The sequence below is a fragment of the Numida meleagris genome, chromosome 2, assembly GCF_002078875.1.
Source record: "Numida meleagris isolate 19003 breed g44 Domestic line chromosome 2, NumMel1.0, whole genome shotgun sequence".
Classification (NCBI taxonomy): Eukaryota; Metazoa; Chordata; class Aves; order Galliformes; family Numididae; genus Numida; species Numida meleagris.
Window position 1 is genome coordinate 100,996,543 of NC_034410.1, and position 17,777 is coordinate 101,014,319.

At 38.6% G+C, this 17,777-nt stretch overlaps 1 protein-coding gene across 11 annotated transcripts in view; it reads left to right on the forward strand.

Annotated features, from left to right (window-relative positions):
* Nucleotides 1–17,777, forward strand: part of GREB1L (growth regulation by estrogen in breast cancer 1 like) — a 128,199-nt gene that overhangs the window by 78,026 nt on the left and 32,396 nt on the right. For 8 of the 11 annotated variants that reach the window (XM_021385629.1, XM_021385631.1, XM_021385636.1 and 5 more), the window contains 8 exons: nucleotides 200–376; nucleotides 3,102–3,278; nucleotides 5,495–5,632; nucleotides 8,899–9,033; nucleotides 10,922–11,059; nucleotides 11,378–11,497; nucleotides 13,093–13,230; nucleotides 15,008–15,193. In XM_021385629.1, the coding sequence (XP_021241304.1) occupies nucleotides 200–376; nucleotides 3,102–3,278; nucleotides 5,495–5,632; nucleotides 8,899–9,033; nucleotides 10,922–11,059; nucleotides 11,378–11,497; nucleotides 13,093–13,230; nucleotides 15,008–15,193 (1,209 nt within the window). The remainder of the gene's footprint in view (nucleotides 1–199; nucleotides 377–3,101; nucleotides 3,279–5,494; nucleotides 5,633–8,898; nucleotides 9,034–10,921; nucleotides 11,060–11,377; nucleotides 11,498–13,092; nucleotides 13,231–15,007; nucleotides 15,194–17,777) is intronic. The other 3 variants (XM_021385637.1, XM_021385638.1, XM_021385639.1) reach the window with 2 other exon arrangements.

Consider the following 17,777-nt stretch of genomic DNA (forward strand, 5'->3'; position numbering starts at 1 on the left):
TTTATCTGTTGTCTTTGAACCCCTGAGCTAGTGGATCTGATTAGAATGCTGTATCAGTTTCCCTTGAACAATATACATTAGAAGAAAACACAGCATCAGATTGTGAAACCCCATTTGTTAATGGAACTGATAAAAAGAATAAATAATTTAAAAAAGTCTTCTAAAGATGTATCATTTGTTTTGATTTTACTTTTTTTAGGTTTTTGTCAAGCGGGCAAGGATTTACGATTAGTATCTCTGTGCACGGAGCAAATTGATATCCCAGCAGGCTTCCTGTTAGTAGGAGCCAAGTCTCCGAACCTTCCTGAGCACATTCTAGTCTGTGCAGTCGACAAGCGGTTTTTGCCAGATGATCATGGAAAAAATGCACTTTTAGGTAAGAGGTTTTTTTTTCTTTGTACCATAACAATTCAGAGAAAAAGGTTGGTTTGAAATTATCTGAAGTCATTTCAACTGATGATCTTCTATTAGAAATGTGTTGAGAAGAGGCTTGTTTTTATTAAGTTAAATCCATAGTTGAACCTGCCATAAAAGCCCATTTTGAAATAAATCCCTGATTCCACAGTTAGCCACAACAGAAGCTGGATGATTTCTGTGTGGGCTGGAAACAATTGTATGCCTGGCAGTGTGAACTATCCAAGTACTCTTTATTTCTTCCGATGCTTACAGTGCTTTCATTTAAAGAAGAAATATGCTCATGAAGCTGTGATGCTCATCATGATGATGAACTCTTTTTCTGTAGTTTAACAGGCAAATTCTGCTCTTCTCTCCATCAGGAACATAGTTTTCAATAGGAGCTCTGATGGCAGTTTGGCTCTTGAAAACTAATACACAGATTTTGATAATACATTTACATCAAAACTGGTTACATTTATGAGTTTCTAAATTTTAATACGGGAATATTTCTTGGTCGTTGGAGAAAAGCACCTGGATGTTCCTGCCTGGCTCACAGTTGGTTCACGTTTTAACAGAATAGTAGAAGTGATGTAATGTATTTTGGCACCTCTATCCTGTTTTGAATTTACATTCTAATTTCTCTCTCCAGTCACTGTGCTGCCTAGCATACATTCAGAAAGACATTTCATCAGAGAAGAAATTAATGAAATTAATGAACAATGAAGCATAAATGCCCCTTCTTAACCTCATGGCTCAAATTCTTGTCCATTCTAGCAATATTTTAATACCAATTGAAAACACCTCCTCTTTGTACTGATGAGCTTTAATGTTGTTTCTCCTTTAACCCTATTTAATATTCTGTAAACCCTTGGACCTGTGGCAGAGATTTCACTGGGGAAAATTAGATGGGAGCTGCTGTGTGATGTGTCCTTACTGGGTATATTTGGGGAAGTGGGGTCGTGGGGGGGTACTCTGGTGTTTATTGCCATCCTCATAGGAACTACTCCCCAGTAAACAGGGAAAATGTCAAGAGTTGATCAATACAAGCTATCTGATACACAGAGAGCTGATGTTCAGTCTGATCAGATGTGATAGTACTTGTCTTTGTGGATAAGCTCCCCACCTCACACCTGGAGCTTTGTATCAATTTATCGTCTCTGATGTCATTTGATAATGAGCCTACTGACTCACAACTGTGTTCTGGCATTGCTGATGTTACATATTTAAATAACTGTGCCTGTGTAACTGTTGCACAGGAATTGACTTGGTAACCCTGTGAGATGGCTATTTCTGAAAACTGTAGACATGTGCCAGTAGTTTCTATGGGTTGCAAGGGAGAAGGGAAGAACCGATTAATTTCCAAGAGAAACAAGGCAAAGGAAGTCTGCTTCTCAGCATCTCCAGCAACACAATGGTAAAATACGATGATGAGGCAAAATTAGGCTAAAGACAGTTGCCAAATTAATTAGACTTATATGGAAAATGCATTTTGTCAGACTGACAGACTGAATATCTTTTTTTTTATAAAACTGAGAGTTTTATGAGGTGAGTGTGGGAAACTATTCTCCAAGGTGCCTTGCTTTGTAGTAATTAATGATAGCAACAAAGGTGAAAAATTGGTTCTGTTGTAGATCTTGAACAGAGAAATGGAATTAAAAAAAAAAAAAAGATTTCTACGAGGTATTTATAAGCCCTGCTCTATTTTAAATCATTACTGATGTTCCAGAAAGAATATTAAATATTTTTTCATTAAAGATTGAAAGGAATTCAAAGATTAGTGGAGTGGCAGTTAAGCCAAAGGTTTCTGATTGTTCAGCACCGGATAATAAAGGAAGTGGATTTATTCAAGCAACAAGGATTTTAAGGCAGGCTTGTTTTAGAATATACTCTGTGCTTTGTTCTAGAAGATTTCAGACTGCTGTAGTCTATGTACAGTATTGTCACTGATTTCCAGTGCCATTCACAGCTATGTCAAGGGTGTATATAGTCCTCAGTATGGACCCTCACCCTCAACTCAAAATTTTTCCCCTTTTATGAAGCCACGTCAGAAACATTGCAGAAAAGTAGCCTCTGCCTACCCTGCTCCTAAATCTGTTACTTTTGTGAAAGCTTGTAGGTTTTTAAGAACGTTCTGAAGAACTTTTGCCATGAAAATATAAGCATGACTTTAAATGACTGGTTTTAAGTCTTTAATATTAAAGGTGCAAGGTTCACCTTACTTGGAGAGTGAGAAAGTCACTAGATACTAGGTTAACCTTAGCCACACACAGTTGCTGTGCATACTATGGGTCAGGCACTATTTTGAGAGAGGGAAGGAAGAAATTGGCTTGGAAGCCATGGTTTTTGATAGAAATGTGGAAGGGAAGTAGGAGACCTTATGGAAGTTTCCTTTCGTGGCGTCATAGCTTCTCCCAACCCAACAAGCAGCTCTTTGCTCTGCGTAGGGTGGAACAGCGGTGGTAGAATTTTGGCCTAAGTTAGTATGACCTGAAAAGATGGAAGAGTTTCAGAAAAGTAAAGACTAAAATCTGCCTGTGTTTGGCTGCTGCCTGATGTGTGTGCTGAGCAGCGCATCTATGGTAACTATCTGGCTGGTGGCCTCGAGGCACTCTGAACTGGATGTGCAGGTAGGTTAAAGCAGCTTCATTCCTAGCAGCTGTCACACGCTGTTCAATCTGTGTGTACCTTCTGCTTCATTCATCCAGGATTTTCTGGGAATTGTATAGGCTGTGGAGAAAGAGGATTTCGGTACTTCACAGAGTTCTCCAATCATATCAACCTGAAATTAACCACTCAGCCAAAGAAGCAGAAGCACTTAAAGTACTACCTAGTAAGAAGTTCCCAAGGTGTACTGTCAAAGGGACCTCTTATTTGCTGGAAAGGTAATTAAGACACCCATTCACTTGGGGTTTTAATATAATATTAAGGTGATGTTGAATGAAAAAGCAAAAGTTGCTGCTGAAAATGTATGCATTAAAAAGAAAATATCGAAAATGAATTTATTTTCTGATTGAAAGAAAAATTCTCTATGATTTCTTTGAAGTCTGGATTGTGCCAAAGAGATTTTTTGTATTTTATTAGTAACCATGCAAACAGAAATTGTTTTCTTCCGTCTCTCAGTGCTTCCACTGGGAGAGCTAAATCTGTCCTTGAGATGTGCAGCTGCCTTGGTAGAAGAAACAAGATTCCTCAATCTGCTGATTCTTTTCTGTACCTAAAACAAGATGACTCACAGCCAGGGCTCTGGCATTGGCTTTACACTGATATTCATCTTAGCAGGTGCAATTCAATTTGGCTAATGCCTGAGGATAGCCAGCACATCATTGTATTACGAAAGCTCAGCTCACGGATTGCAAGGAAAGAAGAGAGATTATGCATACTCGTGCCATTCACCAGCTGTTTTATACATGGGCTTACCCTCTACCTCTGTAGTATTGTTAACAAATCTGCTAAAGAGGTGACATTTGCAACCCAAAAGCAAGGCAAGGGGGTCTGGTAATTATGGATGCAGGATTTTTGTGCTAGAGCCATACAAAATCTTGAGGAGAGAACAGTTTACCTACTCACTGCCTGCTAAGATGATACATATGCTGGCTGCCTGTCTTCCTCAGCTGTGTTGTCACTCAGTAAGGACAGAGTTTGAGCTGGTGCCTGTTGTTCCAAAGTGGATGAGGAGAGGAAAAACTCCACAGGAGGACTGACACACATCTGAAGAGTCGCATCCTCATGTGAATGGCAACAGGACACCAGAGAGATGATTATCACCAAGCTGTATGAGTAATTATAGTACTCTATCAGTTTGTGGTTCAAAGCGATCTTGTCTTCATCTGTTTTTCTTGATTACAAGTATAATTATCTACTACTTCAGAGTGGATGTGTTTTTCAGCAGCATCTTTCACAAGAACTACTGAAATTTAATTTGGTAGAACTTAAGAGTTCCAAATACTGAGAAAGAAAACCTTGTTTTACATTATTTTTCCATGAATTATGAAGGGATTTGTCCATGCAATACAGTACAGTCTGATGCACTACTTAGCAGATTGGTTGGTTGGAACATTCTGTGCAGCCTGCTGGTGTTCATATGCAAGACTATTCACAACAATCACTTAATCTTTCCTTGGTTAGAAAGCGTAATCTAGAGTCATGCTTCATTTTGTTTCACTGTCTGTAGATTTTTTTTCGGGGGGGAGGCAATAATTAGGCTACTGGTATGCTGAGATGCAAGGAGGGGAATAGAACTGGCTTTGAGTCCTTTTCCTGAACCCCCTGATATTCACTCCACTGGCGTCAATGTATGGCATGGTGCATACTGTCAGGGTTAGCACACATGAAAAGCTACTTTTAAACCTTCTTCCAATCACAGATGTGATATGTGATGGTGTGGAAGAGGTGGATACAAGGCTAGCTTTTGGTTGCTGATTACATGTGTTTTGAGAACGTACAAAAGTTTAGAAAATTGACCAAAAATGGACCTCATGGGCATTATTTTGATGGGCTCTACCCCCCTCTTTATACCATACATCTAGAAACCCCTCAGTATCTACTTACATTAAAGGTCTAATCGGAAGAGAAGTTGAACGCCCCATCTCTTCAAACAAAGCCTGATTAGATCTCAGTTTTAATATGAGATTTTTAAAGTCATTTTCTCCTCCCTCAACCGAGTTTTCATCCAGACAGACGTTCCCAGGGCTGGGATCTCCCTGAACATTTTCTGGACACATACTAAGAATCCGAGCGTCAGCACAATTTTCCTTCTAAAGGGCAACATATGATGGTTTGTATAAAGGTTGCGCCACATAGCATTTCCTGGGATATGTCCAGTACCTTCAGTTGTCTTGCAAGCTGAGATTTGAGGGCTCTTGCCATTTTGCAGCATCTGGTCTCTATTTGCCTGGCACTCTCAGTGGCCCCCGGGGAGGTTTTCTTAATTAGAAGACAAAGTTGACTAAACTGCTTGAGCTGTATTTTTGTTGACTGCTGCCATTTGCCGCTGTTTGTTGTATGTGCTGTGTGTACGCTTTTAACATTTTGTCACCTTTCACCACTGTGTTGCTGAACTTTCCGGCTGGAAGGCAGGCCTTGTTAATATGTACTGTAGCTGCTTCGTTTGCAGAATGTAGAAGCAGGCAATCATCTGCTGCTAGCCTCTCTGCTAAACCAAATTCTGCGGTGTCACCGTCCACGACCCCAGAGGGTGGATCAGCTAATGGATACAAATCAGGGTTCACTCAGACAGGTAGGAGCTGAAAGTGCTATAAAGATAACCATTGGGGTGGTTAGTTACCTCAGATATTGTTGGTTTAGAGATGCCATAAACAAGTGAGTATTTACTTTGAGCCATGTATAGATTACAGCTGGGAGGATACCTTTCAGAATTTGCTGTGGGAAAGATTAAGAGCCAGATGAGGTTGAAGATGAGCTTGTTCTTCATAAGAAAGGTCCTTTAAGAAGCATTAAATGATCTCTTGTTTAATTTATTTGATTCTTTGTTTCCTGTATCTGCTTCATTTTGTGGCTCTCAAAATATTGAATTACACATTCATAGCAAGCTCTTTACTTCGTGTGCATAGATTAAGGTATTTGCCTAGAAATGGAAAAAAAAATTCTCCTTTGGGGCTGAGCAGTACAGTTCTTATTTATCTATTTGCTTATTTATTTCCACATGGGTAAAAGTAAAAATTAAAGCAATTCCCCTTACAAATACAGGTTTTTTTTATGTTACGTGAGCTAGCATGCATCTCATATGTGCTTTCCAGTTCTAAAATGCTATTGATGACATACTTGACTGAGGAGAAACAATAAAAATCAAAGGGACATTGGCTGACAAAGAAGCAGCATCATAAATTTATTTCCCACAAATAGTTAAGGAGCTTCTCTTTGAGCTTTGTTTTCTCATTCTTTCACTGAAGCTTTATCTATGTTGTTTTTTGTTTTTATGTCTGTTTCTGCTATTTCTTGAACAATTAAAAGCAGGAAGAAGCTTTCTGTTTGGTGGTTGTAAGTGCCTGCTATATATGTGCCATGACAGAAATCCCTCTAGAGGAGGATGAAATGCAGATGAAAAAAACAAGCTTATTCAAATAGAAAGAAAAGTATTAAAAAAAAAAAAGCTATAAGTGCATAGCAAACAAAAACTGAACATAGTTTTTTTTAATGAAACTGTAGTCACTAATCAATATGTTCAGAAAAATCCTTTCTCCGGGTGGCCAACCCTCTTTCTGTTTAGCAGTCTGTATGCTTTAGGCTTTTGTTAGAATGAAATGAGAGTCTCATTCAAACACATCTGCATTTCACTGCATGATCCATTGGCTTCCAGAGACTGCCGTGAGAACTGTGCAGATGCATGCGAACCTATTTATTTGAAATAACAAATGACACAATATTTAACACAGCTTTGTCTTCTATTGTACCTGCCAAGTTAATAGATACACCTTTTATATACTGCTTTCTCCTTATCACTCACTGTGATTTTCAGTCTGCTTGGTTTTTCTGTGTCACTGTTTGTATTCTTAGGTCACAGTTGCCCCAGACCTTTTCATCTCGTTCTGGGTTATCTTCTAGTGAAGATAATGCCACATCCATACATATGAAATCCCTGTGACCAGGAGAAGGGGGGAGGGTGCCTTTTTCCTCTGGTGTGAATTCTGGCATGTGTTGCCCATAAAGGTCTGGCTTTTTCTCTCCTAGGATTGCATAGCTACTTGTACTTCAGGTTGAATAGTGTGTTGTTTTAAAATGGGAGTACTCATTTGCAAGTTGCTTTTTGAAATTGTTTTCAGTTTCTTGTCAACTCACCCATTTTTCCCTTTAAACTTATGTAAGTATTTCTGTCTTCTGCTTTTGTAAGGCAATAGTTAAGTCTCCATGTCCTAGAAAACACCTGTAGGCAGACAGTCACGCTGAGTACTGCACTGAAATTGTAATTTCATGATAGAAATCAGAGTATAGTGGAATTTTCAAATATGCTAGTTAAACTTGACAGTGTGGTGTGGCCATGACACTGTGCTTCTTTCAGAACAGCATGGGAAGCTGCAGTTCCATTTCAAAGGAGCTCTATTTCAATTGGCATTACTGCAGCGGCCGAAACTTTGAACAGGATCAGATACTCTGTTTAGGCAGACACACGAGATAAAACTTCACTCGTTTAAAGGATGGTAAACAACTAGAGGGGTTTTACGATAGAAGGATAAATTATTTTAATAAAAGGTAGTACTACAAGTCCTGCTTAGGTGTCAGTGTGATGTTTATACACATACCAGCCATCTGATTTCACGCATAGAATTTCAGAAAAATGTATTAGAATGAGAGTGGGTGAAAATAAACAAACAAACGTGACAAAATGAGAGACCAGTGTTATCTTACAAAACCCCTGAGCTAGCAGTCTGTTTGGTGGCTGCACGGCATTTGTCCTGTGAACGTGGACAAGGCTTTCTGCTGGAGCAACCCTAGAAGCTCCTGTTTTTTCCCCATTGCAGTTGCTCGTCTGGCAAAGCAGACTCTCCTCCTCCCCATCCTTCCTCACCAAATGGCGTGTCGCCTGAAGGGGAATGTATTTGGCAGATCAAGTTGGTCTTTGCCTTCTGTTTTTTTTTCCCCTGGCTGTTTTACTAGGACATCTGTAGGTGAACTTAGCTTATTTCTTGCAAACAACTTTCTGCATAGATGTGGAGATAATGTTCTTTCACCCTGGGAAGAAAAGTTTGGATTTGCCGGTGTACCAGCATCCCAATGTAGAATTTTTCTTTGAAATAAATGGCAGGTACGAAATGCTTAATGTCAGCATGCAGAGAGCTTTTGAACCTGTTATGATTTACATACTGGGCAAACTTTAGATTTTTTTTTTTCTTATGCAGATTTTTTTTTAAGATCTTTTTTTCTTAAGCATTTCTTATGCAGGCTTACACTTTTCATATCCTTGTAGATAGCAGGGATGTAAGGTGATCTCCAGAGGTTATGTGTTTGATTTTTTTATGCCTTAAGTCAGGCTTGTCTGAGTCTGACAGATGTTTTGCAACCTGTTCTTGAAAGTCTCATGTGCAGAGATTCCAGAGCCTTTTAGGCAGCTAATTCAAAGTGCCCATTCACTGTGCTTGCTGGGGACAAGTCACACCAACTCTTTGCCTTAGCTTTCTCATCTGTAACACGGGATAAATGTGTTTGCTTGCTTATCCCGCAGGTGTATGTTAAGGAGCAATTTTGAGAGCAGACTCTTTACAGTTAAAATATTTTTCAATTGGTATGTGAAAGAAAAGTATTCTGAAAGAGATCTATCATGGATTTAGTAGATTTGATTAGATTCTACAGAAATGCCTGGTAAATGTTTGTTACAACTCCTGTAAGATATCTTTAAATGATTTTTTAAGTGTAAAATAGTTTGTTTGCATTATTTGCAAAGATGTATAAATAAATATGTATGCATGCTTGTGCTTATATGGTACAAAATATATATACTGATATATATAGTTTTCAATTATTACTTAGTTAAACATCTTCTTTTCTCAGATTCTTCAGTGTTCAGTCCAGCAAAATCATCTTCTGCTATTAACTTAAGTGGAACTCCAGACCCATCTCGGAACAAGAACATCGTGAAACCTTTGGCTTTGTCAGTGCAGGTCGTAGGAAAGACATTTGCTCCAGGTAGCACTTTGCTTTCCAGGACAACTGAAAGCCAAGGGAATTATCTGCTTAGCAGTAAAGAAATAAGAAAACTATCTTAGAGATGGAAAAAGGAGAACGTTCACTAGTATTCTCCGAAGTCCTCACATTCTTCCAGATTATCCATGGCCATTACTGTCTTTAAACAGAACCACACCCTGGCTTTCAGATTTGACATTCTGATAGAAGTGCATATCATATCACTCTTGTACTTGCTAAGACATCTAGGAGAGCAGAAAAGTCATCTCTTGTTATGACTGTGATTCTTGCCATAATAACTGAGAGCTGTGTGCTTTTCTCTTTTTGTAATGAGTATGGTTACTCCAGATGCATTTTGTGGAATACAGTCTCACTTAAAGGAGGTTTACTATATGTAGTGTTTTAATTGATCATTTCTGTATTTTATGTTTAATAAATTAGAAGTCTCAACTGTGGCACCGAGACCCCTCATTTAGGTATTCTGTTGTGATATTCTAGTTAGCCCTTTAAACAATGAAAATTATCACAAATAGTGTAGGGAAATATGCTTGAATAAGGAAAAATATATGTTTACTTGGTTCATATAAGCATGTGAGCATTATGCTTTGTACATAATGCATTATCTGTGCTACTTTATATACATACTGCTGTATTGCTCCTAAGGAACATATTGTATTGAAGAAGTCATTAACACAGTTTTGTGTAAAATGCCAGCAAATTCTGCAGTTAAGTATTCTAGTATGCTGTATCTTCAGTATACTAATACTTTCCCCCTCTTTACTTGAGTAAGAGAATTCGTCATGCGTGGGGAATTACTTCCCACTCTTTTCAACTTACCGTTGTACTGTAATTGTAATTGAGCCACATCCACCAGATCTGTCCATACCAGATGGTATGGACATGGGAGTACAAATGGGGAGCTTGCAATGGGCAAGTGCCGTTACTCAAATTTTGTGAATTGGCAACCTGATAATTTTGTACCTGAATTCATTTGAATGACAGCGGCTGGAGTTCATGTCTCAGTGTTCTAAGCCAAATAGTCTCAGGCTCTTTCTGTTGCAGCCAACATCAACAAGCTGCAGTACCACCTCCTGCTGTTGCTCCTGGAATATGTTCCCACGAGTTAAATCATAGTGGAGCTGGCAGATAGGAAAGGAGCCATGGTTCCCACTGAGCTCCATATCCACTCTAGGCAGTATATTCCTTTTCTTTTCTTCTAAAAAGATTAGACTGTGGAAAAGAATAAGAAGGAACTTAGAAGTATGAAGATAACTTTTTGTGATCTCTGCTTCTGTAGTTTCCTTTTGTGATCTGAATGTAGTGGGGCCTGCCAGTGTGTCAGGCCAGCTGGGACTGGAGGATTGTCTTAGGCAGAGATAGCAAAGTTAAGCATGGTTTGCCTCAGTAGTGCTTAGAGCACGTATACTGCACAGCAAACTGCCATGTCTCCCATGCTGAGGCTTCAGATGGGAGTCCTGTAGTGACTTAATGTGTATGGCGTGTGGATAATTGGGAGAAAAATAAGTAGATTTACCACTGAGACTTAGAAACTTTTATGAACTGAATTTATGATGTGCAGTTTTTAAAATTCTCAGTGTCTGAAAAACGTTTCACAAGATTACCGGTGACTTTTTTGTGTGTAATCTTTTTTTCTGGTGGGGGTATTTTGGACTTTTTCTTCATCCAATTTTTTCTGCCCTGAAATGCAGAGATCTTACTTCAAGGTTAAGATTTTGCAGCCTATGTCCAAATTATCATCTGCTAAGTACTCTTCATGCTTTTAGTCAGGCATCTTGCCCTATTCTTTTTTGTGTGCATGCTGCCGTATTGTTTTGTTTGTTTGTTTTCAAGATTTTCTCAAGCCACACACTCTGTATTTTATTATACTCAGCTCCTCTTTCACTGCGTGCTACTGATGTTGCTAATGGAAACGCTAATGGAGGAAGAAGTAATGTATTGAGTTCTACAGTCTCTCGGCCAGTGCCTCACTTGAGCTCTCCTAGCCCTGCCTGTGCAGCTGGAGACCAAGGTAAATAAAACTCTGCTCTGTGTTCTTTTTAAGCTGCAGCAGCTGTTGGACCTGAAATTCAGGATTTGGGTTTTCTTCCCATCATAGCTGTTTCTGCAGTTCAGTCTTTACAGATCCATTTGTTTTCTGGTGATGACAACACTGTAGTTTTTAACAGAGGTGGCAGCATTTCTCACATCATAGTCTGGCTTCGTGTAAGCCTAGGTGTAAACCTCAGAAGCTCTGTAGTGTGAAACAGCTCAACACCATTGTGAAATGGCTGGAGCCAGGTCATTCAAAAGAGTGGAGTTTAGAATGAGTTTTTGCTTTTTTTCACAGCATCAATGTCCAGTTCTGGACCACCGAAGAAACGTCATCGGGGATGGTCTCCTGGCTCCCCAGTCCCTCCTCCTGGTTTAGTGGTACCTGTTCCTACGATTCGACCCTCAACTAGAACAGGTAAAACTTGAATGATATAAAGATTTCATTTGTAAAAAGCTGTACTCAGGCACACCAGCAGCCCTGTGCTGCTTCACTTAAGGATTGCACAGAAAACATCACTGAGCTTGCTGAAGTAATTAAAAACACCGTGGAGAGCTTTTCAGATGCCTCAGAACAGCACACAATTATTTGGTCTTTGTTTCCATAATCGAAGATGAGACGATGGGAAAGCAAAACTCTTGGCCCCTCAAAGGGAGAGAAAAGGAAGATCTAAAGTTACCTGAGAAGGATCTTAAGTTACCTAACTTCCCCAGACATAGCTCTTCTGGAATTGTGCAGGTGTGTGGATATATGAACATATTTGTAGGCTTTCCGTTAGCCTTCTGCTTGAATATGGTGTCTCCATCTGGTGTGGCATGCTGCTGAAACAGGACAGTTAGTTCTTGTGCAGGAAAGGTGCATTTATGTAATTTTGGCCTAACACAGCACACTGATGTCCCCATTTTTGGTTAGAAGGAAAAGTTTGTGAAGCCAAGAGGCCTGTGTGTGGAAAAGCTCTAGGAGGGACCTATGATACGAAATAGGATTTAGTATGAGCATGTGTGAATCGTCATCAATACACATCAATACCTCTTCATACATGACTACTAATAAAACTGTTTGCTATTTAAGGACTGCGCAGTTGTGGGAGTCAGAATAGTTTATAAAGCGGAATATGCAATTACTGATCTCTCTGTAGAATAGGAGAATTAACACACAAGGAAAAGGAAAAAGCCCAAAACATTTGTCATCGTGTACAACCTATTTTTAATTCTGCTTTGGAAGATTTGGTTTCGAGATATTTTGGAATTTATTTTCAGAGGTATTTATCATGGGAAGAGGGGTTACGTAGTAGAAGGGCCATTTGAGCAGTTCTGCCTACTTGAGGACCTCCAGTCAATCACAGCTGTGTCCACAGCTAAAGCATATGCACGCATACATTCATCCACGCTGCCTGTGATGTTTTTCTGTAGATAGCATTGTTTGAAAAATCTGTTACAAACAACCAAAAGAAGCCCGAGAAACTTCTGAAGCAGGCTTCCCATTGAAAGCTGATAACATATGACAGAATTTTGCACTTTGTTTCTCTTTACATGTGAAAGCTACTTTTGCACCTTCATGCATAGTTTCATTTTTATCCTTCTAACAACTGCTTAAGGACATCTTTGAGATTTTGGCTTCTGTTTTCTTTCTTATCTACATACGTCTAGGCCATAAGTCAGACCAGTTGCTTCCCTTTTACTGATAGGTATTTTTGAGAGGTAGCCTCTGCCTTAGAGATGGCCTCTTGGGTTAGTACTTGGCTTTGTTTGAAGATGCATATTCAAACCCGTGTTTTCCTCCCTCAGTCCCACCAACAATACAGTGGCCAGAAAAGTTTTATTTTAGGGGTGGGGCTACAGGAGAGTATAGCTTCTTAATTTAAATTACTTAAAGCTATAGCAGGAAATGCAGAGGCCTTTTGAATTTTATTACAGTTTGTGATCTGTAGTTATTTTTTTTATTTGTTCATATGGCCAAATCACAGTATGAGCCTTTTAGTAATGGAAGCTTCTCTTTTCTTTATTTTATAGAGCCTCTTTTGTCAGTCCCAGTTCCTCAATCCATGTTAACTGGAATTTTACAGCCTCAACCCATCCCAGCAGGGGAGACTGTAATTGTTCCTGAAAACCTGCTGAATAACTCGGGAGTCAGACCAGTGATTCTGATAGGTAAGTTTTACACTGGGGAGCCAAATTCTGCATTTTGAACAAATGCATGTTCCCCTAGGAGAAAAGTGTTGGGTTTTTTTGTTTTGTTTCTTTTTGTTGCTTCTTACATTCAGTACAATATGTAGTCTTTCTGTTGTGGACAGTTTGCTTTAGTTGCTCAACACTTAAAATTTGAAGTTAGATTTCTGAGAGAACCTGATTTGCAAACAGGTCATGTCATGGTCAAATTTCTACAAAACCTCTGGACAAGCTGAAATTTTGTACAAATGACATTTTTGTAAAATCCAAGAATAGAAATATTTCTATGTAATGAAAATAGCTTTCCAGTGTAAACAACTTACAAGAAAGTATTTCCTGCAGCGTTTATAGTCTGGATCTTGAAGCCCAAGAATTCTACAGGAGAACCTGAAAATTGATGGGAACTGACTAATCAGAAGTGAACTGTACTAATTTTTTGTCTTTTATAGTCTATAATTACTGTAAGCAACTGAGATAACAGATCAGGCTTTTAAAATTCTTTAGCTGTATGAGTACATTGTTAACCTTTAGAAAGACATTGCTTTTGCTGCAAAAGTGTGACTCGTAATGTGAATATTCTTCTCAAGCTGAACAAGATAGGCATAAAGTATAACAGAGATGGGTTGCCCAGGACTGTGAAAATTTTGAGGAGAGATTTTATTTTTAACTCTTCAAATCTCTTTCCAGTCCAGCATGGTACAGATCCTTATATAAAGTAACTTCAGTGTTAACAGAAAATGCCTGTCTGTCCAATCCATGGAATAGTTTATCATTCATGAAGAAATGGAGAAGTTCTCAGAGTCCTCACCTGCACAGATAATACTGACACTCACAATTTCAAAAGAATTAGCAGGGACATCTACACCAGTAAAACCGTCAAGGTTAGGGTTACACTTCTTTTGGTTTGTCTTGTTTTCTAGAAACATATTCTAAAGCTCTAGTGTGGTGCTTTAATGTTTTCAGAGAAACATTTCATTATTAAAGATGAGGGTGTCTACAGTTCAGCTTAAGTGCAAATTGAATGCAGCCCTTAGGCTCTTGGAGAGTTGCCAGTGGAGTCCTCAGCTAGGCTAAATGTTAGTGTCCCTGAGAAACAGAGTCCTATTAATAGTACAGAACCAGATGTACCCAAATGGATGATGGGTCTGGCAAAATCTGTGCGGAAATTTTTTTTAAAAGGAAAACATTCTCAAGGAAAAGAGAGAGTCTGTTCTCCTCATCTGCGTTACCTGACAGAACACCATGTTTATTTGTTGATGCTTATTTAACCTGTTCATGAAAGCAGAAAGAAAACATGGAAGAAAAGTGAAATTAGTCAAGGTAATACTGCACTAGCTGAATCAATTCTAGTGATACTGATGCTGCTTTTGTAATGTTAAGATCAATATTCTTTTGCGTCCATTGATTTTTGTTTTTTTTGCACACTGTATTACGGAGAATGTGTAAAAGGTCAGGGTAAGACCCAAACAGATAATATTCTCATTTGTATTGGGATAAAAATAATAATAATTATCCTAATATGCAGTTATCCATAGTTTTTGCAAATCTGTGTGATACTTTGTTGTAAAAAAATGTTAAAGGAAAAGTGGCCTATCTCATTTATTTTGTTAGCAATTATAATGTCAAGAGCAGTCACTGATGGAGTATATATGGCAAGGTAACATTTAGGAGAAGTTTGGAAATGTGTATGTTGTACGTGATTTCATGTAGCGACATATCTTGTGAATTTCTGGTTTTTGTTTTGTTTCTTTTGTGAAAGGTTATGGCACTTTACCTTATTTCTATGGCAATGTTGGTGATATTGTTGTAAGTCCCTTGCTGGTGAACTGCTACAAGATTCCACAGCTGGAAAACAAGGATTTGGAGCTCCTGGGTTTGACCAGCAGTCAGCTGCTAAGTGTGGAGAACATGATACTTTTAACTATTCAATATCTTGTCCAGCTAGGTAAGCAGTGTGTCCTAAGTACTTCAATTTTTATTTTTTACTGCCCTTTTTCTCACCACCTTCTTTGTTATATCTGCTTCAATTTTCTGACTTTTTGTGTGCCTGGAGGAGGTAGATAGCTCCATCTAGTGTATGCGTGTCTTCGCTACTTTGAGTATGAGGTTGAAGAAGAGAATTTAAGGGGTGATACTGCTTCTGCTCTCCATATGGGGATTGACCAGGTCACCTTTGTGAAAAAATTGATCCTCCTTTGCAATGCAAATAACTCATTTGCTTAGGGTATCAAACCATCAGTTACCACAGCTCTTTCTAAGGACACTCGGTCTGTTTTATTCAGTTTCGTAACAAATGCTGGCAGATGTGTGATGGTCATCATTGTTTTGGTGACAGCACCGTTTACATGAAAACCACATTTGTTATTCAGACGAAGACAAGTTATTCAAAGAATATCTCATTCATGTAAATGTATTTGAAACGGACCCTTTGCAAATGTGAGAGCAAAGCGTGTTTTCTTTCTCTTATTGCAGGTCCAGACATTTTTCCCTGCCTTAGATAAAAGTGTAGTAGTGTCAACAGTAAGGTTTTAGAAGTCAAAGAATGATGCAGGACATCTTTAGGAAGCTTCTCACACCAGTTTCTCTCTTAACTTCTGTATTTGAAAAGATACTATTCATCATAGAGGAGTGTGAAGTGAATTTTGTACAGATCACACTGCTTTTCCTGTACTAGATTTCTGTTAAAGCATCTGTAATACATAATGGTGTGAAATGTGCAGACGTTTCAAAAGAAATGCAACTGGTGATAACTCTATAATTTGGGAAATAAATGTGCTCTGTGTCAGTTTAACCCGTGTGTTCTTATGCTCTGCTGTTCTCTGTTGATGCAGTTCTGTTGCAGACAGGAAGAAGGCTATCTTCTGTGTTGTAATGCCCTAAGTGACCTGTTTGCTTTATTTATCATTCTCCGCTGAGAAATACCCTTAATAGTCCATTGTATGCCAGACTGGAACAGACAAAGTGTTTCTTTTTCTTTACAGGGTGAATGTTTTTCTCTTGCTGTTCTTTCAGTGGGCTTATATTTGTTATTTGAGGTTTTTCAACCTCATTGGAAGGTCTGTAGAGTTTTCATTTTAAAACCAGCTGCCTCACACAGTTTTGAACTGATAGAGGCAGTTTGCAAACTTCCTTCAGAGAGACATGTGGCCAGCTGGTACAGCCCTTCTGATTAGAAATATTTTTTTATTGAAGCCTATGGAATCAGTGAATCTCATTCCCTAAGCAAATCCTACCTTAGGAGATGTTTAGTCTGTTCTTGCTGCAGGCTAGAGCAAAAGCTTCGGGAGCTGAGCTGAGCTGTGTATAGTAAGCACCATGCCTTCACAATAAAGAAATTCCTTTGTTAGCAGGTGTTGAGTTTGGCTTTTACTCCTAGGTGCACAAAGCTGAGCAGTTTTCTGGTTGGCCTTATGTGAAGATAGGCATTGGCACTGTGAGATGAAAGAGCCTAATGAGGGAAAAGTTAGAAACATTCTGAAGAGTGTGGGGATCAAAACATGGCACTGGTTTTGATCTTGCTCCAAACTGAAAACTGTTGGGAGTCCTGACAGTTGCATTGAACTGTAGACTTTATCCCATTTTGTAAAAACAAAGCAGATTAAAGATTGGAGGGCAGCCATGTCCCAAAGTTTTTGATGAGGAGAAAAGACAAACAGCACACATAAATTAAGATTTATTCATGTGAGCATCTTTCTTGAGAAAGGTCTAAAAAGCTATTATTTCTTCCAGAGTATATTACAAAAGCATAAGATAAAGACAAAGATCAGAAGACAGAAGAATGACATAGCCTGAGCCTTGCCTAATTTTTTTATATCTCATTGCTTGTGCAAAATATTTGTGCATAAAACTGTATAGGAGTGCAGATCATATGTGTATTATTTATGTAAGTTCTCCTTTTTGGTAATATATGTATATTGCCAAAACTATGTATGTAGGGCTATGTGTATGTGTGAGAATTCCTTTCAGTCTCCCTGTGAGACCATGGCGGCGTTATTTATTGTAATAAAATGCTTTTAAGTTTTCTGAAACCAACTGAGAAATCCCACAGCAATGTTACAAATTACAGCAAACAAAGTAAGTACATTTCTAATACTTCAATTTTGAACCTACCATGAAGACAATTCACAGTTAAAGCTATGACTGTACGCCATAATGTTGCTGTAAATAAATTCTGCTGACTGATGAGGGAATAACTTAAAAATGATCAAGAACTGTGTTTGTTTTCAGTGATGTTTACCGTCTATTTCCTTCACTTACTCAGATTTCACATTAGTTATCTTTGACAGAATTCACAACAAAGTATTCTCAAGTTTTAATTTTGTACTTCAAGTGCCCACATTTGCTATGGGGCTTATATTCTATCATTTATAATCTTCTGCTTTCTATTATTGCACTGTTGTTTCTACAAACACAATTTCAGCATATGTGACCCTAAGGTCTGCGTTCTGGATTTTCAGCTGGAGATTTCTGGACCATCTGTTAACTACGAGTCTAGATTTATAAAATCATTCTTTCTCAGTTGAATCCAT